Here is a 27,240-nt window from a genome sequence, read left to right as displayed (position 1 = left end):
TTCAGGGCTGGGAGGTCTGGGTTTTCCACAGATCGACACTACCACTGGACTGGGGACACGGGCGTACATCCAGGCCACCCCTGGTCATGTAGGCTGGAGGCACTCACTTCTCCCAGGGCTATTGGTGGGTGCTCGCAGCCCCTGTGTGATTGTCTCCCAGTCCAACTCCCCTCTCTGTGCATTCAAGCAACAAGGTCTCCCCTGGTGTTGCTCAGTCCCTGTTGTCCCAGGAAGGAGCAGGGACTCCGTTCTCCTGGGTGCCCTGAGGTAGACCCTGGAGCACCAGGCCTGGGGGCTGCAAACCCCCTGGTTCCCCACACTGATCCCTGGGTTCCTGTTGTCCTGAAGCAGTCTCCTTACGATCTGGTTTTTCAATGTCCACTATAATTTTTGATGTTCTGTTTTCAAAAATGTTTCAGTAACCTAGGCCACTTGCTCTGTTCCTCTGCCAATCCTCGAGTTTCTCTCCCCTGCAGAAGAAGAGAATCATGCTCCCTCAAGCAAAGCCACCATCTTTGAACTGTGAAAATATATAAATTTTTAACAGGAAGTTCTTCATGCTCAAGGGAAAAACACTAGAAGCATTCTCATAAAAATCAAGAAAAAGACAAAGATGCCAGTTTTTCCATAATTATTTAACATTGTTCCAGAAGTACTGCTTAATGTAATTATCCAAGAAAAAGAAATATGGTATTAATATTAGAAAGCAGGAGCCAAGATTATGTAAGAGAATTAACTAAAAACTATTTGAAAGTTTAGGAACTCCAACCACTTTCTTATATAAAAATAACAAACAGTCTTGGCTGCTGTGGCTTAGTGGATTGAGTGCCAGCCTGTGAAGCAAAGGGTCACTGGTTCGATTCCCAGTCAGGGCACATGCCTGGGTTGCTGGTCAGGCCCCTAATAGGGGGCATGCAAGAAGCAATCATACATTGTTGTTTCTCTCCGTCTCTTTTACCTTTCCTTCCTCTCTCTCTAAAAATAAATAAATAAAATATTGAAAAAAAAACAATAAACAGCTTTTGAGTCAACCCCATGCACATGTTTGCTATATGTGACATGAAAACAATCCCTGCTCTCTAGTACTTGCATCTATTCACCTTCAAGATGCCTGAGGAAGTGCATGATGGAGAAGAGAAGGCATAGACTTTTGTCTTCCATGCAGAAATTGTCCAACTCATGTCTCTCATCATCAATACCTTCTACTCTAACGAGGAAATTTTCCTTCAGGAATTTATTAGTAATACTTCTGATGCTTTGAACAAGATATGCCATGAGAGCCTGACTGACCCTTCCAAATTGGGCAGTGATGAAGAGCTGAAAATTGACATCTTCCCCAATCCCCAAGAACACACTTTGACTCTGGTAGGCAGCGGCATTAGCATGACCAAAGCTGATCTCATAAATAGTCTAGGAACAATTGACAAGTCTAGTACAAAAGCATTTATGGAGGCTTTTCAGGTTGGTGAAGACATCTCCATGCTTGGACAGTTTGTTGTTGACTTTCATTCTGCATACCTGGTGGCAGAGAAAGTAATTGTGATCACAACACACAGTGATGATAAGCAGTATGCCTGGGAGCCTTCTGCTGGAGGCTCCTTTACCATGTGAGCTGACCATGGTGAGCCTATTGGATGGAGTACCAAAGTAATCCTCCACCTTAAAGAAGACCAGACAGAGTACTTAGAGGAGAGGTGGATCAAAAAATTGGTGAAGAAGCACTCATGGTTCATAGGTTATCCCATCATCCTTTGTTTGGAGAAGGAATGAGAGAAAGAAATCAGTGATGATGAAGCAGAGGAAGAGAAAAGGGAGAAAGAAGAGGAAGATAAATACGAGGAGAAACTCGAGACTGAAGAAGTGGGCTCAGATGAGGAGGATGATAGTGCTAATGATAAGAAAAGGAAAGAAAAGAAGATTAAGGAGAAATATATCGAGCATGAAGAATTGAACAAGACCAAGCCCATTTGGACCAGAAACCCTGATGGCATCACCCAGTAGGAATATGGAGAGTTCTACAAGAGCCTTACCAATGACTGGGAAGATCACTAGGCAGTCAAGCACTTCTTATAGAAGGACAGTTGGTATTCAAGGCATTGCTATTCATTCCCCAATGGGCTCCCTTTGACCTTGTTGAGAACAAGAAGAACAACAGCATCGAATTGTATGCCTGCCATGTGTTCATCATGGACAGCTGTGATGAGTTGATACCAGAGAATCTCAACTTCATCCTTGGAGTGGTTGACTCCGAGGACCTGCCCTTGAACGTCTCCCAAGATGTTCCAGCAGAGCAAAATCTTGAAGGTAATTCATAAAAACATTGTTAAGAAATGCCTTGAGCTCTTCTCTGAGCAGGCAGAAGACAAGGAAAACTATAAGAAATTCTATGAGGCCATCTCTAAAAACCTAAAGTGTGGAATCCATGAGGACTCAACTATTTTGGTGATGCCTTTCTGAGCTTCTGCACTATTGCACCTCCCAGTCTGGAGATGAAATGACTTCTCTTTTGGAATATGTCTCTTGTATGAAGAAGACCCAGAAGTCCATCTATTCTACTATTGATAAGAACAAACATCCAGGTCCCCAGTGGTGGCCACATGAGAGGCAACCACACATTGATGTTTCTCTCTCTCTCTTTCTCCCTCCCTTACCATCTCTAAAAATAAAGAAATAAAATATAAAAAAAAAACAGCTAATTGCTGACTCTGCTTTTGTTGGGCAAGCAAGGAAGTAGTCTTTGAGGCTGTATATATGATGGAGCCTATTGATGAGTACTGTATACAGCAGCTCAAAGAGTTTAATAGGAAGAGCTTGGTCTCAGTTACTAAGGAGGGCCTGGAGCTACCTGTGGATGAAGAGGAGAAGAAGAAAATGGAAGAGAGCAAGGCCAAGTTTGAGAACCTCTGCAAACTCATGAAAGAGATCTTAGATAAGAGGTTTAAGAAGGTGACAGTCTCCAATAAGCTTGTGTCTTCACCCTGCTGTATTGTTCCTAATACCTACAGCTGAACAGCTAATATGGAGAGTATCATGAAAACCCAGGCACTTCATGATAACACTACAATGGGCTACATGATGGCCAAAAAGCACCTGGAGATCAACCCCAACTACCCCATTGTGGAAACTCTACATTAGAAGGCAGAGGCAGACAAGAATGATAGTGCAGTCAAGGACCTTGTGGTGTTGCTGTTTGAAACTGTGCTGCTCTCTTTTGGCTTCTCACTTGAGGATCCCCAGACCAACTCCAACTGCATCTATTGCATGACCAAGCTAGGCCTAAGCATTGATAAAGATGAAGTAACAGCAGAAGAACCTGGTTCTGCTGTTCCTGATAAGATCCCCTCTTGAGTGTGATGAAGATGCCTCTTGCATGGAAGTAGATTAAGAGTTTCTACCTGCAGACCTTGTGTCCTCTGTGTAGTGTCTTCATGGCTCCCTCTGCAGCCCTGAGTGGCCCTAACCCATCTGGTTTCCTCTGCTGTTTAGTGGTATTTTTTTTTCTGTCCTGTCTTTGCCTAAGGCAGGTTACAGGGCCTCAAGTCTTCCCTTCTCATATTTGACATTGGGTTTGAATGTTGTTGTGTATTGTGTTTTTCATTTTGTTCTGAAATTAAAGTATGCAAAATAAAGATGCAGTTTAAAAAAAACAATGAACAGTGTAATATAAAAAATATTCAATTTGCAGTAACCATAGGAAAGGATAAGCTAGTTAAGTATTCATTTAATAAAAAATCTGAAAGACATATTTATTCATTAAACAAATGCTTATTGATAACCTACAGAGTAACAGGTGATGTCCTAAGAGTTAGTTTTTTTAATTTAAAAATTCTACTGAGAAAAATAAATGGAGACAACTACAAAAAACTGGGAAAACTGAATTTTCAGATAGAAATATATTCAATGTTCTCCGGTTTTACTGAGATATAATTGACATATAACATTGTGTAAGTTTAAGATGTACAATGTACTGATTTGATACATACATATTATGAAATGACTATTACAATGAGGTTAGTTAATACATCCATTATATCACATAATTAATATTTTTTCTACTTTTAACAGTGAGAACATTTAAGATCTATTCTCTTAGCAACTTTCAAGTATACAATACTGTTAACTATACCATGCTGTATGCTAGATTCCTAGAACTACTTATTCATCTTATAACCAGAAGTTTGTACACTTTGACCAATATCTATCTATATATCTCTCTCTCTTCGTGTATATCTAACATTTTTAAAAAGATTTTATTTGTTTATTTTTAGACAGGGGGAAGGGAGGGAGAATATATTTAAATATATATTTATAAATACATATTTAAATATATATTATATAATATTAATTATATTATATTTATTATATTATAGTATACCATATTATATAAATAAATGTATAACTAGTTTTCACAGGATTTATCCTAGAGTTGAGGTGAATGGATTATCATGGTGGTTATCAGAAGGGTGGAGAATTTGAGGTATTTTTATTTTCTCATCCTTCTTTTTCTGATTAACACCTGCTTTCCTTCATCTCAGCTCAGAATTTCATTCCTGTTTTCCCCTGAAGGGTGCCTTCCCTGATCTTCAGACTACCATTTTTTTATTATATTAAGAGTGTTCCTTTTCTTCACAGTATTTTCTTGGTTTGTATGTATGTGTGATTATTTCATTAAGGTCTTGTTTCAGTATGAGAACAGAATCAGTGTCTGTTTTTGCTTACCAACATATTCACAATAAGCATAACAATTATGGCAACTGTCCCATGTCCCCTCACTCTCCTAATATTATTATGTGGGCAATTGAATTTTTCTCAGTATTACATCAAGGGTTATAAATTTGCTTTTAGACATCTCCCTCAATCATACAAAAAAAAATGAACACCTCAGAAACACACAGAAAATGTCACACCAGCTGGTGAAATATTAAAGTGTGTCCCCATTTACTTCAAGAACAAGTTCAGGAGGCATTCAACATGTCATTATTATTCAGTAAAGTTCTGGAGGTTCTGCTCAATGCACTACATCCAGAAAATGGAAGAAAAATATATACACATAAAATAAATTAAAAACATTATTTGCAGATGATTATGCATCATACCTATGAAAATCAAAGTTATCAACTGAAAACTTAAAAACATTAAGATAGTTCACTAAAACTAAACATACCCTAAATATTTTTCCTGATACAAGCTGGTAGAAGTTCTAATCATAAAAGAAATGCCATCTCTCAAAGCAACAAAACAATAAAATACTTAAGAATAATCCCAATAAGTAATAAGTATGACATGCCTGAAAAAACATAACATTTATTGAAGACATGCCAACATGCATAGAAAGACAATTGTTAAAGATGTTGGTTCTCTGGTGGAGTCTATAGGATTGTCTATGTACACTGTCATGCCATCTGCAAAAAAATGACAGTTGTGTTTCCTCCTTTCCAATTTGGATGCCTTCTATTTCTTTTACTTGCTGGATTGCTGTGGCTAGGCCTTCCAATACTGTGTTGAATAGAAGTGGTGAAAGTGGACAACCTTGTCTTATTCCTCATCTTAGTGTGAAAGTTTTTAGGTTTTTCTCATTGAATGTGATGTTGGCTGTAGGTCTCTTGTATACCCTACTACACCAAACAATTAATAGATTCAATGCAATACCTATTAAAGTACCAATGGCATATTTCAAAGATATAGAACAAACACTTCAAAAATTTAGATGGAACCATAAATGACCCCAAATAGCTACAGAAATTGTGAGAAAGAAGAACATAGTAGGAGGGATCACAATAGCTGATATCGAAATGTATTAAAAGGCCACTGTAATCAAAATAGCCTGGTACTGGCATAAAAACAGACACATGACCAATGGAACAGAACACAGAGTCCAGAAATGAACCTATGCTTCTATGGTCAATTAATATTTGACAAAGGGGGCAGAAACATAAAATAGAGTAAAAATAGCCTCTTCAACAAATGGTGTTGGGAGAGTTGGACAGCTGCATGCAAAAAAAAAAAAAAATGAAACTCAGGCACCAACTTACACCATACACAAAAATAAATTCAAGGTGGATAAAATATTTAAATATAAGTCATGACACCATAAAATTTCTAGAGGAGAACATAGGCAGGAAAATCTCAGATACTCCACAGAGCAGTATTTTCGCCAATACTGAAAGGAAATTTGCTTATGTACCCTAGACCAAGGGACATAAAGGAAAGAAGAAACAAATGGGATCCCATCAAAATAAAAAGCTTCTGCATGGCCAAAGAAAACAGAGTTAAAACAAAAAGAGAACCAACCATATGGGAAAACATATTTGGAAATGATACCTCATACAAAGGTTTGATCTCCAAAATATATAAAGAACTCACATGACTCCATTCTAGGAAAATAAAAATCCCAATTAAAAAATGAGCAAAGGACTTGAACAGACACTTCTCTAAGGAGGACATACAGAGGACCCAGAGACTTATAAAAAGATGCTCAGCAGCACTAACCATCAGAGATGCAAATTAAAAGCACAGTGAGACACCACTTCACACTGTCATAATGGCCATAACTAAATCAACTAACAGTAAGTGTTGGAGAGGATGTGGAGAAAAGAGAACTCTAGTACATTGTTGGTTGTAATGCATACTGGTGTAGCCACTGGGGAAAATAGTATGGAATTTCCTCAGAAAACTAAAAATGGAACTGCCTTTTGACCTGGCAATTCCACTGCTGGGATTATATCCTAAGAACCCTGAAACAGCAATTCAAAAGACCCTATGCAGCCCAATGTTCTTATCAGCACAATTTACAATAGCCAAGTGTTGGAAGCAACCTAGCTGCCCATCAGTAAATGAATGGATCAAAAAACTATGGTACATTTACACAATGAAATTCTATGTAGCAGAAAGAAAGAAGGTGTTCCTACCCTTTGCAACACCTTGGATGGAGCTGGAAAGCATTATGCTAAGTGAAATAAGCCAGGCAGTGAAAGACAAATACCATATGATCTCACCTTTAACAGGAACCTAAACAAGAAAACAAACAAAGAAACAAAATATAACCAAAGACACTGAAATATAGAACAGGCTTACAGTGACCAGAGGGCAAAGGGGAGGGGGTTATAGTGGAAAAGGGTGAAGGGTTTGCAGGAACAATTATTAAGGACACATAGACAATAACAGGGGGATGTCCAAACAGGGGAGGGAGGTGGGGAGGGTTGGGTTGGTGGGGAGGGGTGGGGGAAGAGGCAGAAAACTGTACTTGAACAATTAAAATAAAATTTAAAAAATATAAATAAAATAAAATAAAATGCTAAAAAAACCCAACTATGGTACATTTACATGATGGAATACCATTCAGCAGAAAGAAAGGAGCTCCTACCATTTGCAACAACATGGATGGAACTGGAGAGCATTATACTAAGTGAAATAAACCAGGCAGTGGAAGACAAATACCATATAATCTCACCTATAAGTGGAACCTAATCAACAAAACGAACAAAGAAGCAAAATATAACCAGAGACATTGAAATTAAGAACAATCTGACAGTAACCAGAAGGGAGATGGGAGGGATAATTGGGGGAAAGTGTGAAGGGTTTTCAGGAACAACTATAAAGGACACATCTACAAAACCAAGGGGAGGGTGGAATTAGGGGAGGGAAGTGAGGATGGGTGGGGTTGGTGGGGAGAGGTGAGGGGAAAAGGAAGACAACTGTACTTGAATAACAAAAAATTAAAAAATGAAAAAAATTAATTAAAAAGTTGGTTCTCAAGTTAAAGTACATATTCATTGCACTTGTTATCATTAAATGTCAATCATTTTGTTCCGCAAATTTTTCTAATTGGAACTTGAGACACTTTCTCATTCTACTTTATACAATTCTGCATTGTTTTCATATTTAAACAAATTTTTTAAGCAATGGGGGAGGGTAGTGAGAGAAGAGAGAGAGAGAGAGATTTGAGAGATTTAAATTGAGGGAATATATCTTTTTTCCCCTAGTGGAGTAGTTCTTAATTGTTTAAGTCATAGATGCCTGTGCAAATCTGATGAGACCTATGACCCTTCATCCTACTAAAATGAACACATATACTTGTGTAAATTGTCACAGAGGTGGCCAGCTGAGAATGCTTACTCTAGGTTTATTAGTATGGTGAGGAGGATAGTCATTTGGGTCTGGGCATACATTTGGCTGAGGGGGCACCAAGTTGGACATGCGCTGTTGGTCATGACCCTACATCAAGGCTAGGTTCTCCCTTAGTGCCCTGCAGTGAGGAAGCCAGAGGTGTGAGGCCCACCAGGCTGCACCTCTCAGACCAGGTGGTAGCAGCAGACAGTGTTAAAAGCAATGTTAACTCTGGCACCATGAATCAGGGCAAAGCAAGCAGACTTGGGTGCTTTCCCCAACAACCACTTCTCTAGGCTTCATGGAAACCCACAGAAACCCACAGGGGTAAGTAGGAACAACAATCCCTTCTATACATCCCTGAGTTACCTCTGTGGGGATTTAGGGGAGAGAAAGAGGGAAGAAGCCAAAAGCAGTTACTCAGGTTGGTCACCTGAGTAAAGGTGTCATTTACCACTTTGGTCACCTGCCTGAGTGACAGAGTAAGATGCCTGACTGCAGGGGATGGGGAGTTCTGGAATATGAGAGGGGATCAGGAGACAGCACTCTCCTCCCTCACGTCTTGACAAAGCAGGGAGGAAGAGACCTTTTCTATATTCCTCGCATCCTCACCTGCCTCTGCCTTAGCAGACTTGAATCTAGTCCAGGGGCAGGTGTTCAGAACAGCCATCAAATCATAAGAAGTTCAGATTCAGAAAATGATGGCCAAGTAGGTGGAAGCTGAGCCCACTGGCCTGTGCCCCCTGCACAGATTTTTGGCTGATCTTCTGATCAGTGACCTGAACAATCAACGGAATCTCAGCTGATATAAATTTTTTGAGGCCAAGGAGTACAGAGGATGTTTTACGCCATCTGGTAAGAGATTTTATTAGTTGAGGAGAAAATGACCTGTGCAAGGCACCTGCAGCAGAAGAGAGTTCAGACTTATGTAGCTTAGTGGCTCCCTTTACTCCTAGAGTGGAGTTCTGGTCCCACAAAAGGAAACCACCAATCCCAATCAGGAGAGGCTTGAAAGGATATAAAAAGTCTGGGAGACTTAGGCTACACACACATAGGGAGCAGCATGTCCATCACTGCAGCACCAACCAGGAGAGTTCCAGAGAGAAACTTTATCTCCTAAAACTGTCAGAGGAATCGACAGGCTGTGGACAGCCCTGACTGAGAGAGAATTTGTGCTTTTGGGGGAGGTGAGGCACGCTGAGAACTGACCTAGGGCTTGGTGCTGCAGTGTGGAGGCCACACAGAGACTCTTTTAAAAGCAGAACTGTTTGAAATAGAGAATAGGCTGACAGTGTCCAGAGGGGAGAGGGGATGGAATTTCAGGGGGAAAGGGGAAGAATTTACAAGAACAAGTATAAAGGACACATGGACAAAAACTGGGGGGGGGGGATGCGAGGGAGGTGGGGAGGGCTGGGTGGGTGGGCTGGGATGGGAGTAAAAGATAGAAATTGTACTTGAACAACAATTGAAATTTAAAAAAGCAGAGCTGAGGAGAGACTGGGCAGGGAACTTGTGCTCACATGTACGTGCAGCAGACCTGCCAACAACGAAATCAGAGTGAAAACACAGTTCAGTCCCACTGAGTCCAGATGCACAGGAAGAACAGAAAGTGGCACACGTGAGAGGATTGTGGGGCCTGGTCCCCAGCACAGTTGACAAGCAGGGGGCTTCACAGGGTGGAGAGTTGGGGCCTGAGTCTCCTGCAATTGTGGCAGGCTGGGGACTAGATGGTCAGATGGTGGACACCTTAGATTCATTGTATCCTGGCAGGTCCCCTCACAGGCAGCGTGCCCAACACCCACCTGCAGAATTGTAGGCTCTGCAGATCTGTAAGGCCAGGCTCAGGATCCCCCTGCTCAGTGCATATTGACAGGGGAAAGAAGGAGAAACTCTAAAAGAGCTCTTTCTGAACTTCTATTAGACACTATGAACTATGCTGGTTCCTCAGGCCCTGATCCACTGAAACCAGCAGAGCAGAGAGATTAGGCAGGCACACCAAGGGTGTTCAGGGTCTTGCCAACCCTTACACAGAGCAGCCATCAGTGCCAAGCAAGAAAGAGCTGCCCCTTTCACCCAGATTGGCCCTTCCCAGGAAATGGACAGCTAATTCATCAGAAACTATACATTATTGGAAATAATCTGGGACCCAGATGTGTGTCAGAGGAGCAGGATAACAGTCCCATCATCCTCCCTAAAGACGAAACAGCACCTCCTGAAAATGACCCAGGGATTCTACCCTCCCGGTTGCACCAGAGGCCCCCTCTGGAGGCAGGAGGAGGTGGTACTATCAGTGGTCTCAGACATTTGATGAACTATCCCTAGGCCTTGTGCTGATGGAAAGCTGGAAGGGCAGAACAGTGGGAGCCAGCCAAGCCTGAAGGAGACAGCCACAGACTGTGGATCACTTGTAGTCTTGAACAGGCTGCCTAGGGCTAGACTAGGACACCATCTGACATCACTAAGGCTGGGTCCAGAGAGAGAAGACAGTGGCAAACACTAGACTCTGCTGAGATGAATTCCACCATGGTCTTCGTTATTTCACTTATTTTTTTCCTCCAGCATAGCTTCTTAACATTTTGTCTTTTTCTTCAAGTTTGTTCCTATTATTTCACTATTTTTTAATTTTAAATCTCATATTTTACTCCTCTTCCACCTACTCCATTTTGCTTTCTTTCTTCCTCTTATTTTTTATTAAATTTTATTTTTCCCTTTCTACACCTTGTTTCTATTCCACACTCTTACAATTTCTCCTCCCTCCAGCCTCTCAAAACCATTTTTCTTGCCATTAGTCATCTCACATTCTTTTCCCCTTTCTTATAATATCCTTATTCTCTCTCCACCTTTATTAATATTTACTCATTGGTTGTTGATATGGTGGTGGTTGTTGCATGTTGCATTTCTTTAATTTTATTCCTAGAGTTACACTATTTTTGTTTTTCAAATCTTAAAATTTACTGTTCCCCTCTCCTACTCCATTTTGCCTTCTCCTGCCCTTTCTTTTTTTCATTTTATATTTTATATTTTATTTCTTCCCTCTCTTAGCCTGGTTTTCATTCCTCACCCTTATTATTTATTCTTCCTCTATCCTCTCAAAAACATTTTCCCTTTAGATATCTCATAGTCTTTTTTCTTTTTTCCTTCTTATTTCCTTTACATCTTTATTAATGTTTGCTCATTTGTCATTCATATTGCTGGGGTGGATGTTTTTCTTCAATTTTGTTCCTATTTTTTCACTTTTTTAAATGTCATAATATACTCTTCCCTTTTGTTACTCCATTTTACCTTCTTCCATCCCTTTTTAATTTATGATGTAAATCTTCTTTCTTTCTTCCCCTTGTTTATATTCCCTACTCTTATTATTTTCCCTCTCTCTATCCTTTCAAAATCATGTTTCTTTCTGTTAGTCATCTTATATTTGTTTTTCCTTCTTACAATAGTCTTAATCTCTTTCCACCTTTGTTGATATTAGCTCATTTATTGTTGATACTGTGGTTGTGGTTGGGCGTTATTTTTGTGGGTGGCAGTTTTGTTTCTTGGGTTGTTTTGTTTTGTTATGGTAGTACTTGTACAACATCATACGAGACATGGTCAGTAGTGTGATTTTCAGTCAACCTACTGGAAGGAAGAACCCACCAAAGAATGACCCATAACAACAAAAATCCAATTACAACAAGGGAGCCCAATGAAGGGCATAGAGGGCATCCTAAGAGCATTCAGTTCAGGAGATCAAGGAGACTGCATCACTGAGTCCCACAGGTCTCCTACTACAGAAGGTCACACCACAAAGACAGGCAATTGAAGCAGATTAATCTAATGTGCAGAAACAAACAAAAAAGAGTCACCTAAAAATGGGGAGACAAAGAAACAACCCTCAATAAAAAGGAAAGAAAGATTCCCCCAAAAAGTGCTAAATGAAATTGAGGCAAGCAATCTATCATAGAGTTAAAAATGATGGTTATGAAAATATTTAAGGAGCTCAGTGAGAACTACAAGAAACTCTATAGGAGCTACAAGGAACTTAGTGGGAACTACATCAGCATAAAAAGACATAGAAACTGTGAATAAGAGTCAGGAAGAAATGAAGAATACAATATCTGCACTGAGGAGTACACTAGAAGGAATTAAAACAGCATAGATGAAGCAGAGGATTGAATCAGTGTGTTGGAGGAGGAGGTAGAAAAAAACATGCAGACAGAGCAACAAAAAGAATGAAGACAGTTTAAGGGAGCTGCAGGACATGAAACATAATAATATTTGCATCATAGGGAACCAAACGGAGAGGAAAAGGATCAAGAGATAGAAAACCTGTTTCAAAAAGTAATGACAGAAAACTTCTCTAACATGCTGAAGGAAAACGTCACACAAGTCCAGGAAGCACAGAGAGTCCCATTCAAGATGAACCTAAAAAGGCCCACTCCAAGACACATCATAACTAAAATTAAAAACCTGAAAGACAAAGAGAGAATCTTGAAGGCAGCCAGGAAGAAAGCTAGTAACATACAAGGCCACTCTGAAAAAGCTAATTTCTGAAGAGAAACACTACAAACCAGAAGGGAATAGCAAGAAATATTACAAGCAATGAAAAGCAAATTCCTGCCACAAAGACTACTCCAGCCAGAGAGGCATTCATTAAAAATGGATGGGTGAAATCATATGGTATTTGTCTTTCACTGCCTGGTTTATTTCACTTAGCATAATTCTCTTTAGTTCCATCCATGCTGTTGCAAAGGGTAGGAGCTCCTTCTTTCTTTCTTCTGTGTAGTATTCCACTGTGTAATAGAACCACAGATTTTTTTATGCACTCATTTACTGATGGACACTTAGGCTGTTTCCAGCACTTGGCTACTGTAAATTATGCTGCTATGAACATTGGGGTGCATAGGTTATTTTGAATAGGTGTTTCAGGATCCTTAGGGTATAACCCCAGTAGTGAGATCTTTGGATCAAAAGACAGTTACATCTTTAGTTTTTGAGGAAATTCCATAGTGTTTTCCATAGTGGCTGCACCAGTCTGCATTCCCATCAACAGTGCACTAGGGATTCCCTTTTCTCCACAACCTCTCCAGTATTTGTTGTTTGTTGATTTGTTAATGATGGCCATTCTGACCTGTGTGAAATGATTTTAATTTGCATCTCTCTGATGGTGGTGAAAGACAAATACCATATAATCTCACATATAAGTGGAATGTATTCAACAAAACAAACAAATGAGCAAAATAAAACCATAAACTTGGAAACAAAGAGCAAACTGACAGTGATCAGAGGTGAAGAGGGGAGGGGGATAATGGGGGAAATTAGGGGAAGGGATAAGTCAAGAAAGATGAATAGAGGACTCATGGACATGGACAGTGAGGTGGGGATTAACTGTGGAAGTGGGGGATAGGGGTAGGGCAGGGGAGAGCAATAGGAAAAAAGTTGGGACAACCATAACTGAACTACAATAATATGTATAATGGAAGGAGAAATAAGGGCTTTTCCGGGCAATAAAAGGTTAAAAGAGTATACCTGCACCAAACCAGAATTGCAAGAAATGCTAAAGGGAATGCTATGAGAAGATGAAGAAAAAGAGAATGAGAGGGGAACATAGGCACAAAGGGAAAAAATGGCATATGAAAAGTACCTATCAATAGTAAATTTAAGTGTTAATGGATTAAATGCTCCAATCAAAAGACATAAGGTAGCTGAATGAATAAAAAAACATGACCTGCATATATACTGTCTACAAGAGACCCACCTCAGAATAAAAGATCTACACAGACTGAAAGTGAAGGGATGGGAAAAAATATTCCAAGAAAACAGATGTGAAAAAAAAGCTGGGGTAACAATACTTATATTGGACAAAATAGACTTCAAGACAAAGCCCATAAAGAAAGAAGAGGGAGTAGTCCAACTAATGGACATAAGCCTTGTAAACATATATGCACCAAACATAAGAGCACCTAAATATATAAGGAAAATCTTGGAGGACTTCAAGAAAGATATTGACAGGAACACACTTATTGTAGGGGATTTTAACACCCTACTGTTAACAATGGATAGATATTCCAAACAAATAATCAATAAGGATACTGGGCCATTGAATGAATTATAGTTAAATGGACTTATTTGACATATACAGAACAATTGCACCCCAAAGAAGCAAAATATACATTCTTCAAAAGCACATGAGAGATTTCCAAAGATAATCTACATGGTAGAATGCAAAACAAGCCTCAACAGTTTCAAGAAAATTGAAATCATGTCAAGCATCTTCCACGATCACAATAGCTTGAAACAAGAAACTAACTTCAAGGAAAGAACTAAAAAACATTTAAATTCATGGAGACTGAATAAAAGGTAATTAAATAATAAGTGGGTTAATAATGAGATAAAGGAATAAATCAAAAACTGTCTGGAAACAAATGAAAATGAACCCCCAAAGAAACCAAACCTATGGGACACAGAGAAGGCAGTCCTCAGAGGGAAGTTCATAGCAATATAGGCCTACCTAAAAAAGATAGAAACATTTCAAATAAACAACCTAACCCTACATCTACAAGGACTGGAGGAACAACAACAGACAAAACCCAAAGCTAGTTGAAGGAAGGACATAATCAAGATCAGAGCAGAATTAAATGACATAGAGACTAAAAAATCAATTCAAAGGATCAATGAATCTAGGAGCTTGTTTTTAGAAAACATAAACAAAATTGGCAGACACTAAACGGACTCATCAAAAAAATAAGAGAGAGGATCCAAATAAATAAAATCTGCAGCAAAAAGGAGAAGTTACAACCTATACCACCAAAATACAAAAAAAAATTGTAAGAAATTACTATCATCAACTATATGCCAAGAAAATGGACAACCTGGGCAACATGGATAAATTTCTATAAATGTACAGTCTTCAAAAACTGAATCAAGAAGAAGCAGAAAGCCTGAATAGACTGATAATAACTAGTGAAATATAAGCAGTAACCAAAACCTCAAGGCACACAAAAAACCTAGACAGGATGGCTTCACAGGCAAATACTACCATTTAAAGAATAATTAATTCCTATCCTTCTCAAACACTCCAAAATATTGAAGAAGAGGGAAAACTTCAAGCTCTTTTTATATTTAAATTTTTTTATTTATTTTTAGACAGAGGGGAAGGAAGGGAGAAAAAGAGGTAGAGAAACATCAATGTTTGCTTGCCTCTCACATGTTCCCTACTGGGGACCTGGCATGCAACCCAGGTATCTGCTCTTACTGGGAATTGAATTGGTGACCCTTGGGTTCTCAGGCTGGTTCTCAATCACCTGAGCCACACCAGCCAGGGTTCAAGGTCTTTTTACGAGGCCAGTATTATTCTAATTCTAAAACCAGGTAAAGACACAAGAAAGAAAGAAATTACAGGTCAATATCACTGAAGAAATAGATGCTAAAATCTTCAACAAATACTGGCAATCTGGATCCAGCAACATGTTAAAAAATTATACACCATGATCAAGTGGGATTCAGCCCAGGGATGCAAGGATAGTACAATATTTGCAAATCAATAAATGCAACACACCACATAAACAAAATGAAAAACAAAGTCACATGATCTTATCAATAGATGCAGAAAAAACATTTGATGAGTTCTAGCACCAATTTGTTATAAAAATACTCATCAAAGTGGGAATAGAGGGAGTACACCTCAACACAGTAAGGGCTACATATGAGAAACCTACAGGCAACATCATACTCAGTGGGCAAAAACTAAAAGATTTCCCTTTAAGATCAGGAACAAGACAAAGGTGACTGCTTTCACCACTCTTATTCAACATAGCATTGGAAATTCTAGCCACAATGATCAGATAATAAAAAGAAATAAAAGGCATCCAAAGTGGAAAAGAGGAAGTAAAATTGTCAACATTTGCAGATGACATGATAGTGTACATAAAAATCCTTATAGTCTCCACCAAAAAACTACTGGACCTAATAAGTGAACTTGGAAAAAATAGAGGGATACAAAGTCAGTATTCAGAAATCAATGGCATTTTTGTACACCAAGAATGAACTATAAGATAGAAAAACTAGAAAAATAATTCCATTTACTCTAGCAACAAGAAGAATAAAGTACCTAAGAATAAATTTAACAAAGGAGGTAAGAGACCTGAACTTGGAAAACAATAGAACACTGAAGAAAGAAATTGAGGGAGATACAAAGAAATGGAAGAATATACCATGTTCATGGATTGGAACAATTAACATCATTAAAATGTTCATACTATCTAAAGCAATCTATAGATTCAATGCAATTCCTATTAAAATACTAATGGCATTATTTCTCTGATAGAAAAAATACTCCAATAATTTATATGGAACCAAAAACTACCCTGAATAGCCTCAGCAATCTTGAGAAATAGTAATAAAGTTTGAGGGATTATAATACCTCATGCCAAACTATACTATGATGCCACTGTAATCAAAACAGTTTGGTACTGGCATAAGAACAGACACATAGATCAATGGAACAGAATGGAGAGCCCAGAAATAAACCCATGTCTCTATGGTCAATTAATGTTTGACAAATGAGGCATGAGCATACAATGCAGTAAAAATAGCATCTTCAATAAATATGTTGGGAAAACTGGACTGGTATATGCCAAAAAAAACCCAAAAAACTATACCACCAACCTACATCATACACCATAGTAAATTCAAAATGGATAAAAGACTTAAATATAAGTTGTCACTCTATAACAGTCATAGAAGAAAACGTTGGCAGTAAAATTTCAGATATCCTACATAGCAATATTTTTGCCAATATATCTCCTAGTGCAAGGGAAATGAAAAAATAAACAAATGAGACTACATCAAATTAAAAAGCTTCTGCATGGCTAAAGAATACATCATCAATATGAAAAGGGAACTGACTGTGTGGGAGAACATATTTGCCAATGACACATCGACGATGGTTTAATCTCCACAGATAAAGAACTCATAGGATTCAATTCCAGGAAGACAGAAAGTGCAATTAAAAAATGGGCAAAGGACCTGAACAGACACTTCTCCAAGGAGGACATACAGAGGGCCCATAAGGCATATGAAAAGATGCTCAACATCACTAGCCATCAGAGAGTTGCAAATTAGAACCAAAATGAGATACCACTTCACACCTGTCAGAATGGCCATCAATAATAAATAAACAAACAAGAAGTACTGTGAGGGTGTGGGGAAAAGTGATCCCTAGTGCACTGTTGGTAGGAATGCAAACTGATACAGCCACTGTGAAAAACATTATGGAATTTCCTCAAAAAATTAAAAATGGAATTACCTTTTGACTCAGCAATACCACTGGGAATATACCCTAAGAATCCTGAGTCACCAATTCCAAAGAACTTAAGCATGCCTATGTTTGTAGCAGCACTATTTTTAATAGCCAAGGGCTGGAAAGAGGCTAAGTGCCCATCAGTAAATGAATAGGTCAAAAACAATGGTACATTTATGCATGGAATACTACATGACAGAAAGAAAGAAGAAAGTCCTACTTTTTGTGACAACATGGATGGAACTGGAGAATATTACGGTAAGTGAAATAAGCCAGTAGGTGAAAGAAAAATACCATATGATCTCACTTATCAGAGGAATCTAATGCACAAAATAAATTAATGAGCAAAAGTAGAACTGGAGGCATGGAAACATGGTACAGACTGAAATTGACCAGAGTAGGGTAGGAGGGTGATTATGGTGGAAAAAAGGGGAAAGGACTAGTCAAAGAACATTTATGAATGACTCATGGACATGGACAATGGGAGGTGGGGTTGGACAGAAAAGGGCAAAGAGGGGAAATTGTGACAACTGTAATATAGTAATAAAATTGAAAAAAATAAAATTAAAAAATCATAAGAGATTCACACAACAGTCATTTAAGAGTTTGGGACATTAAAGACTATCTTTTTTTTATTTAAAAAGACAGGATTGTGTTTCTTTTGTTATATCAGGTTGCAAGTTGATTCGAAAGTAGAAAAAGAAAGAGCATTTGCATAAAATGCCCAAGATTACAGGACTAGTCTTCTCTTTGTGGACTAATTCATATATAATGTGAAAATTCCTGTTACATATTTTAAAACAGGTTAATGTTTCAAAAGTTCCTGTTTGACTATAACCAATAGAAAACTTTCTTTGTGTTATAAATAAATAAATATAATGAAATTTTGAGACCTTTTTCTCTCCCACTTAAATCTTCTATTCAAATGAAAATAACATTTTACTTTCTCAATATAAAAGCAATACATCACTGATTTTTTAAAAAAATGAACAGAAAGGTTTAAAAAAGTAAAACACTCCACTGCCTATATATCTTTTTCTGAGATTTTTCTTCCGTTTCCTGTAGGGGTGCAGGAGAAGTGCTGGACCTTCATGGCTGGCAGTTGCACAGGGATAAGGGAAAAAAAAATATTCCTCAAAGTGAAAGAAAAGACTAATGAACATGGGAACAGATACAGTCTCTGCCTGTTAACTAAAGGGAGATTCCAACCACAAGGCAAAGATATCCCTGGTTTCTGCAACTGACAGAGGAAAATGAGTGGCGGGACCTGACGTGGCCAGGGAAGAAAAGGGGTGGGCCAGCTCCAGCTGCACTGCTGGCATGAGTGGTAATTGGGGTCTTGAGCTCACGGGTGACCTGGCCCTCACGTGAGCAAATGTCGACAGGTGCAGATGTCCTTCTAATCTTAGTCTTATTTTGGTCTGGTTGTCATCTGCCTATTGCCCCAAAGGTGGGCAGGCCTGTGGGGTGGGAATGAAGAAGAGGTAAGTAACTGCTCGGATCCCAACAAGTCTGTGTGGATGGGCGCTGCCTGGGAGATCCCTGCCATGCGGGTTGAGGAAGGTGGAGACTGAGAAGAGACAAGGTCTGCTTTCTCTGCACCCTTGCATTATCCCCTGTCCTTCCAAAAATGAAAATGTTGGATGTTGGGGGCTGTATTACAGGGGAGACTTCAGGATAGGAGGGGAGAAACCTTTGGCACCCAGGACATTGAATCCGGTAGAGCACTTTAGTAGGATTTGTGTCCTATGCCTGGGTCCTGGGTCATCTACCAACCCAGAATCTTGGGACTTTGCGTCTGTCTGACCCTGTATTATTCTGCGAGTCTTTCATTTTGGCGCTGTACCACTCAGAGCAAAGGAACAAAGATTCTGCCCGGTGGAATCCGTGCATGTCGGTGTAAAGGGGGATTGCCCCACGGCCCATGAGAAGGGCGGAAATGACTGAGGCCCTAGCCCTAACTTGGGCGCATTAAGGACTCTCTCCACCTATATTACTGCTTTTTTATGTAGGAAAAAAAGGATATGACACAGCCTAACAGAAAAATGGTTGTTAAAGGCGGAGGATGGGAAGGGGGTAGGAATGCGTTGGGGAGGAGAATCGAAGAGATCCTTTGGTCTTTCTCTCCGCCCATTTTCCATACTTCCTCTTCCCCTTTCCCCCAACTCTCTATTTCCAGTCATCCCAAAGGGGTGTGGTTTTTGCTGGGAAAATGGCCGTGGGCTGGAGATGGAGGGCATGGGTGGATGCAATGCAGGTAGCGGGCTGATGTCCGCGGGGTCCTGAGAAGTGGGGAAAGGATGAGAAAACAAAAGGTAAAATCTGTTTAACTACCAGAACCTTGCATTTGGAAAAGCTGCTATTGGGACTCTGAAGTGCTGCACTGTCTGCCCATCCATCTGTTTCTGCTGAGTCGCCAGTCTGTCTGTGGGTCTTGCGCCTGAAGGTCTATCAGACCTGAGAGCAGGAAGAAAAGGAACATTGTCCAGAAACAAGTAAGTCAGAATGAGGGTGCTGACGGTGTTTGGGGTCCCCTGCTGTGAAGAATGCTGGAGATTGCAAACTCGAGTGGGCCCATGGATCTCCTCTGCATCCCCCCTCCTTCCCTCCTCTTTACACTGTTTCAGAACTGGCAAAAGAAAAGCTATCTGCTGCTACAAGATAGGGAAAGAAGTGGCTAAGAAGGGGGCAGTGTCATGAGAGTCCTGGAGTGGGGGTAGAGAGGACCTTTCTCCAAATTACTGTTTGGGGTACAGTTTTTGGTATTGATCCGTCCATCACTCACTCAATCCTAGGTTTAGTAGAGGCAGAAACCAACATGAAGAGTGAAGGAAATTCCTCCGGAGCAGTGGAAGTCGGTATAATGGGTCGGGAGGAGTATCCTGGTACCTCTGAGACGGTGGGGGTGACGGAAGTAAGGGTGAAATTCCAGACATTTTTTTCATTTTACCCATCTGGCTTCTAGACAGTCTCGCTCCACCACCTTCGATTTTGTTACAGGGAAGGAGGTAGGGAAGGGAGCTGATGAATTTCAAAGCTGCAGCACTGTAAGAGGAGTATAAAGTAGGTGGCAAATACTGGCCTATGAGGAAGAAGGTCAGGGATTCAGGGGAGGGACCTATGTCCAGTCCTGGTAAGTTCATCTGTCCCCTGAGCTCTCAGCAATCCCTTCTCCACCCCTTTTGCATGCAGGTTTGTAGAACACTGCACTTCCAGGCAAGAAATAAAAGAAACTGTCTGAACCTGTGCGTGTGTATGTGGGGCTGCCAATGCCCCCAGAATATCTGGAGGGGCAGAGGAGGTAGGGAACCAATTAGATTTCTTAAATTGAACAAATTGGGGTGAAGTGGTTGAACATGATGTTGGCAAATCTGGAGGTGGACAAATTTTTCAAAATTAACTTACCGATGGAGGAAATGAATCAGTGATGTAGCCCAGAGTGCCCATCCCTTCGTTGGCCCATAGTTTAGTCTGTCTGCACACAAAATCACAAAAGGAGACTGAATCCTCAAACCTTTCCTTCTTTCCTATTTGCTGTTGTATCTCCAGCTGCAGCAGAGCCTGCTACCTGTAGCTAAAGACTCTACCCTGGACTTGGGAGTACTCTAAACCACAGCAAGCCTTCTCTGCCCAGGTGAAAAATTCAGCTCAGACATTTGCCTTAGTACGGGTCATACTCGGGAAGCTGGCTGTGTGGCAGCTGGTGTGGTGATTGGGGCAGGTGCTTGCTACTGTGTATATAGACTGACTTGGGGAAGAGATGACAGCGAGAAAATCTGGGACTATAGCAATGACAATGAAGATGAGGTATCTAGTGACATTACAGGGATTGGTGTGGAGACTGGGAAAGGAGGTAATACTTGGGTGGGGGCCAGAGCTAGACTTCAGGGTGACTCAAAGGCCAAGGCCAAGGCTGAGGTGGTTGTAGAACTCAAAAGTTGTCCAGATGCAAAGGTAGAAGCCCACTCAGAAGCCCAGACAGGAGGTGGCTTAGAAGCCAAGGCCAAGGCCCTTTTCAACACCCTGAAGGAACAGGCAAGCTCAAAGGCTGTCAAAGGGGCCAGGTTGGGCACCACCTCTGGGACCAGGACACTTGCACTGAGTTTACCCTGCCCAGAAGACAGATGTGGAGGCTGCCACCCCATCAGGTGTAGGGCTAGGGCTGGGAGCAGGGCAAGTGGAAAGTGCAAGAAAAGGGCCTGAGCTAAGAGCACCAAGACTCCAGCTACAGTATGGCCTGTTTGCAGGGGCAAGTTCAACTTTCCTTATAAAATTGATTACATTCTAGGTGCTTCAGACCTTTAAAAGGTCCTTAACATCCTGGAAAGAACAAATGATCCTTTTATTCAGGAAGTAGCCTTGGTCATTCTAGGTAACAATGCAGCATATTCATTTAACCAAAATGCCATTCGTGAATTGGGTGGTCTTCCAATTATTGCAAAACTGATAAAAACAAAAGATCCCATTATTAAGGAAAAGGCTTATAATGCCCTTAATAACCTGAGTGTGAATGCTGAAAATCAGGGGAATATTAAGATGTATATCAGTCAAGTGTATGATGACACCATGGTTTGTCGCTTGGACTCAGCTGTGCAGATGGCTGGACTAAGACTGTTAGCCAACATGACTGTGACTAATCATTACCAACATTTGCTTTCCTATTCTTTTCCAGACTTTTTTGCTTTGTTATTCCTGGGAAATTACTTCACCAAAATTCAGATTATGAAACTTATTATAAACTTTACTGAAAATCCAGCCATGACAAGAGAGCTGGTCAGTTGTAAAGTACCCTCAGAACTGATTTCCCTCTTTAGTAAAGAATGGGACAGAAAGATTCTTCTTAATATCCTAATCCTATTTGAGAATATAAATGACAACATAAAAAATGAATGGCTTGCATCATCCAGGAAAGAGTTCAGCAGAAGTTCACTTTTTTCTTATTCCAAGAATCTGGGTGTGTGTTAAGAAAATCAAAGCATTAGCAAATTACAATGATCTGGTAGTGAAAGTAAAAGTTCTAAAAGTATTAACCAAACTTTGATTGAGAGTCTGCCCCAAACATCAACACAATTTTTTTGTATTGCACTTGGACACAATACATTTGGTAAATTCTTTGTTTTTCACTGTGCTTATATGTCAAAAAGATACATTCAACTTCTATTTTGTAATAATGAATATCACAGATCATCAGTGATACTGGTTGTGATGGTTGCTTTTAGGCTGCACCATTTAGACTTTCAGGGGTGTCCAACCTTTTGGTGTCTCTGGGCCACATTGAAAGAAGAGTTGTCTTGGGTCACACATTAAATATAAAACACTGATGAAAACTGATGAGCAAAGAAAAGGCTTTAAGTAAATTTATAATTTTGTGTTGGGCCACATTCATAGCCATCCTGGGTTGCATGTAGCCTGTGGGCTGTGGGTAGGACACCCCTGTTTTCAGAGGATGCCAAGTGAATACTAAAGCTTGTGCAAAGCAAGCACTTATTAATTCATCCTGTTATCTACCTTGAGATATTTTTTGCTCTTTATCCAAACTAACAGCAAACTAATCATAAATAACCTACATTTTTGTATTAGCTTACAATTTGTTAATCTTAGAATTGTGTTTCATCAATAAAGTTGTGTGATTAACCAGCAAAAAAAAAGACAAATTTATGATGTTCTTCAGTTTATGATTATTTGGGAACTCAGGATATATGGAAACAAAAAGATATTAACAAAATAAGGAGCTACTGATCATGTGGCCAGCTGCTTCCTCCTATTGTGCTTAGAGATGGCAGAAACTTCTGCAGGCAATGATGCTCAGAGAAAATTTTACAGAGGATGGTGCACTTATGTAAGCTGAGCTTGAAGGATAGATTAAAAGCAGGACAGAACTGCTCTGGCTGGTGTGGCTCAGTGGATTGAGTGCTGGCCTGTGAACCAAAGGGTCACCCATTGATTTGCAGTCAGAGCACATGCTTGGTTGTTGGCTAGGTTCCCAGTGGGGGGGGGCACAAGAGGCAAACACACACTGATGTTTCTCTCCCTCTCTTTCTCCCTCCTTTCCCCTCTCTAAAAATAAACAAATAAAAAAAAACAGGGCAGCAGAGCACTGGAAGAAGGAGGTGAGGGGGAAGAAAGGCATGGAGGTAGGAATCCTCCAGAAAGGAGGCTGACCTGCCTGAGTGCAAAGTGTGGGAAAGGGAGTGATAAGAAATATAGTCCAGCAGTTGAGGTGACTCCCATTTGTGGAAGGTCCCTGATTACTGAAGGTGTCTCCATATTACTCTATCCACTCCTGGGAGACACCAAAGCCTTTTGTGACCATGCGAATGACAGGGTGAAAGGGAAATGATGTGGCTGATTTCTGTGCAGGATGAGTCTGAGTTGGGGAGGGGACAGGAGTGGCCACTGAAGATCAGAACACCAGTTAGGAAGTTACCACCATAAGTCTGAGTACAAGATGATAAAGATGTGAAATGTCACTGCTGGCCATGAGAATGGTAAGGGAAAGAAGAAAGTGAGAGACCCTTTGAACAAAGAAGTGCTGGGACCTATTCTGGGGGCACACACTGAGGGGCAATTTTATTTTAGAGTCCTGGGGGCATTTGATAGGAAAGTGTCCTCTTTCCTGGCCAACTCTGCTATCTATGCAAATAAATACATGAGTTACTATTTTGAAATAAGGAAATATAATAGAAGAAATAATAAATTTTAGTGCTTCTATCAGATTTCTTATCTAAGGTAGGTCGAGGCAGGGCCTTTATGGAACTATCAAAAGAACTGTTGGCATCCATACTGGAGAAGGTCCACCTCTCTCTCAACCCAGAGTACAGTGAGAGTGTGGAGGGAGGGCACTCTCAAAGTGTGCTGGTGGGAGCATACACTGGTACAAGGTCCATTTGGACACATGATTCAGAAGCCTGAAGATGTACATGCTCTTTGACCCAGTGAGTCCACTGGTAGAAATTTATCCTTAGAATTGCATCTGTGCTCTAAAAGGGAATAGGTGCAATATCTTTTGAGACACAAATAATAATAAGCAGGAAAACAAAAACCAGGAGATATAACACTTTCTTTACCTGTCTACTGTCCCATTGACTTAACAAAAGACCTTGGCAAAACTTTTCAGAAGTGCAGGAAAATACATTTGAGAATCTCACCCACTTTATCAGGTAGAGCAGGCATACCAGCAACCCTACAAAAATGAAGTGTTCCAGAACCTCCCTCATGATGGCACTGCAGCAGATGCTGATGCAGACCAGGCCTGGAACCTCTGCAGTCACCCTAGGGCATGGCTGCTGGAGATGCATGTCAGTCACCTTCTGGACTCACCAGGTGTGTTCCACTGTGTGAAGACCTTTAGATTAAAATAGCTTCTTTACACAATCTTCTAATTCACAGGCTTGGAATAAAGTATTCTTTCTAATATTATAAAAAAGAAATAATGGGCTTGTGTAAGTGTGAAGTATGAAAAAGTGTGAATGAGACAAGTGACTTAACCACTTGGCTAAACAAAGTAGAATATGTCTACACATTGAAACATTATGTACCTGGTTGGTGTAGCTTGGTGGACTGAGAACTGGCCTGGGATCAAAAACATTGCTGGTTTGATTCCCAGTCAGGGCACGTGGCTGGGTTGTGGGCCAGGTCCCATGTCGGGGGCATGTGAGAGGCAAGCACACACTGATGTTTCTCTCCCTCTCTTCCTTCATTTATTTATTTGAATGTTTTTTGAGTTTTTTCCTTTTGGGTGATTTCTAGTTTCAATCCATGGTCATTTAAGAAGATACTTGATCTGATTTTAATTTTCTTGAGTTTGTTGAAGCTTGTTTTCTGACTTACCATGTGGTCTATCTTTGAAAAATTTCCATGTGCATTTGAATAGAATGGATATTTTGCCTCTTTGGTGTGAATGGTTATATATATATATATATATATATATATATATATATATATATATATCATATATATACATATCAGTTTGATCTAGAACATTGTTCAATGCTGCAATCAATATCTTTGTTGATATTTTGTTTAGAAGATCTATCCATTGTTGACAAGTGGGTGCTAAAATCTTCAGCAATGAATGTGTTGCTGTTGGTATCTTTATTGAAGTTAGTCCTCCTAGATTTTTCTTATACAAGATCCAACATAAACAATGCCTCTCTTTGTTATAAAATTTTTATTAGAAAATCAGAAGTATGTAACTCTGTAACACAACAATGTCATACTCAAGTGCACTATATGACATTTTAGGTGAAATGTTCAAAATAAAACTGTAGATTATTACACCTTTTTTATTACCTAAGTAACCACACTCAAGTATGTGTTACTTCTCCCAAACCCTGTATATGTGGGTGTTCCTATGTTGGGTGTATATCTGTTTATAATGACTATATCTCCTTTTTTAGCATATTTTATTAATTATGCTATTATAGTTGTTCAATTTATTTCACACCTTTATCCCCTTCAACCCTTCACATCACCACCCTCCAGCATCCCCCCCCGTACTTGAGTTAATGTCCATGGGATATACATATAAGTTCTTTAGTGTCTCCATTTCCTATACTATTCTTAACCTATCCCTGTCTATTTTTTGCCTACCAATTATGCTTCTTATTCCCTGTACCTTTTCCCCCATTCTACTCTTCCTCCCACCACTGATAACCCTCCATGTGATCTCCATTTCTGTGAATCTGGTCATGTTCTAGTTGTGGGTTTTCTTTGTCTTTGTTTATATATATATATATATATATATATATATATATATATATATATATATTAGGTTCAATTTAGGTTCTAGTTGTGAGTTTGTTGTCATTTTACTGTTTGTATTTTTAATCTTCTTTTTCTTAAATAAGTCACTTTAACATTTCATATAATGAGGGCTTGGTGATGATGAACTCCTTTAACTAGACCTTATCTGGGCAGTACTTTATCTGCTCTTCTGTTCTAAATGATAACTTTGCTGGATAGAGTAATCTTGGACATAGATGCTTGTCTTTCATGACTTTGAATACTTCTATTCTAGCTCCTTTTTGCTTGTAAGGTTTCTTTTAAGGAATCAGCTGAGAATCTTATGGGAACTCCTTTGTAGGTAACTATCTCCTTTTTCTCTTGCTGCTTTGAAGATTCTTGCCTTTTCTTTAATCTTGGGTAATATAATTATGGGGTGCCTTGGTGTGTGCTTCCTTGGGTCCAACTTCTTTGGGACTCTCTGAGCTTCCTGGACTTCCTAGAAGTCTATTTTTCTTTGACAGATTAGGGAAGTTCTCCTTCATTATGTTTTCAAATAAGTTTTCCATTTCTTGCTCATTCTCTTCTCCTTCTAGCCCCCATATGATTTGGACATTGCAATGTTTAAAGTTGTCCCAGAGGTTCTTAAGCCTCTCATATATTTGAATTCTTGTTTCTTCATTCTGTTCTGGTTAAACATTTATTTCTTCCTTCTGCTCCAAATTGTTGGTTTGAGTTCAGGTTTCCTTCCTTTCACTTTTGCTCCCTGTATAGTTTTCTTTATTTTACTTCTCATAGTCTTCACTTTTTCCTCTATTTTGTGAATATACTCAACCATTTCTATGAGCATCTTGATTATCAGTGTTTTGAATTCTGCTTCTGATAGGTTGGCTATCTCTTAATCCCTCAGTTTTGATATGGTCTTTAATTTAGGCCATTTTTTTTGTCTTGGTGCACCTGTGACATCATAAGGGATGGAGCCTTAGGCATTTGCCTGGGCAGGGCAACCTACTTTGCTCTGTTGTAGAGCTGTATGTGACAGCAGGATCTGAGAGGGAATAATGATGCTTCCTCAGCTCTCAGCCAACTTTAAGTCACATCCCTTATGCCCCACATGCAAATTGGACCCTTCT

At 39.7% G+C, this 27,240-nt stretch overlaps 1 protein-coding gene, 1 long non-coding RNA gene and 1 pseudogene across 2 annotated transcripts; all 3 read left to right on the top strand.

The window, feature by feature from the left end:
• The first annotated feature begins 1,092 nt into the window (after nt 1–1,092).
• Nucleotides 1,093–3,631, top strand: LOC114505199 (annotated as a pseudogene).
• A 15,343-nt stretch (nt 3,632–18,974) lies between these two features.
• On the top strand, nt 18,975–20,607 carry LOC118498432. Its single transcript, XR_004900923.1, has 2 exons — nt 18,975–19,878; nt 20,576–20,607. It is a non-coding gene; the product is annotated as an uncharacterized LOC118498432 (long non-coding RNA).
• A 385-nt stretch (nt 20,608–20,992) lies between these two features.
• On the top strand, nt 20,993–23,031 carry ARMCX1 (armadillo repeat containing X-linked 1; the record flags this gene model as incomplete). The annotated part of the gene is given in 2 exon segments (XM_028522699.2): nt 20,993–22,311; nt 22,313–23,031. Coding segments are annotated over 2 exon segments (1,431 nt in total), but the record flags the coding sequence as incomplete, so codon positions are not given.
• Between the last annotated feature and the right edge of the window lie 4,209 nt (nt 23,032–27,240).

Source organism: Phyllostomus discolor, chromosome X (assembly GCF_004126475.2).
Source record: "Phyllostomus discolor isolate MPI-MPIP mPhyDis1 chromosome X, mPhyDis1.pri.v3, whole genome shotgun sequence".
Lineage (NCBI taxonomy): Eukaryota > Metazoa > Chordata > Mammalia > Chiroptera > Phyllostomidae > Phyllostomus > Phyllostomus discolor.
Note: the sequence above shows the minus strand (reverse complement) of the source record. Positions and strands in the feature narration are given on the sequence as shown.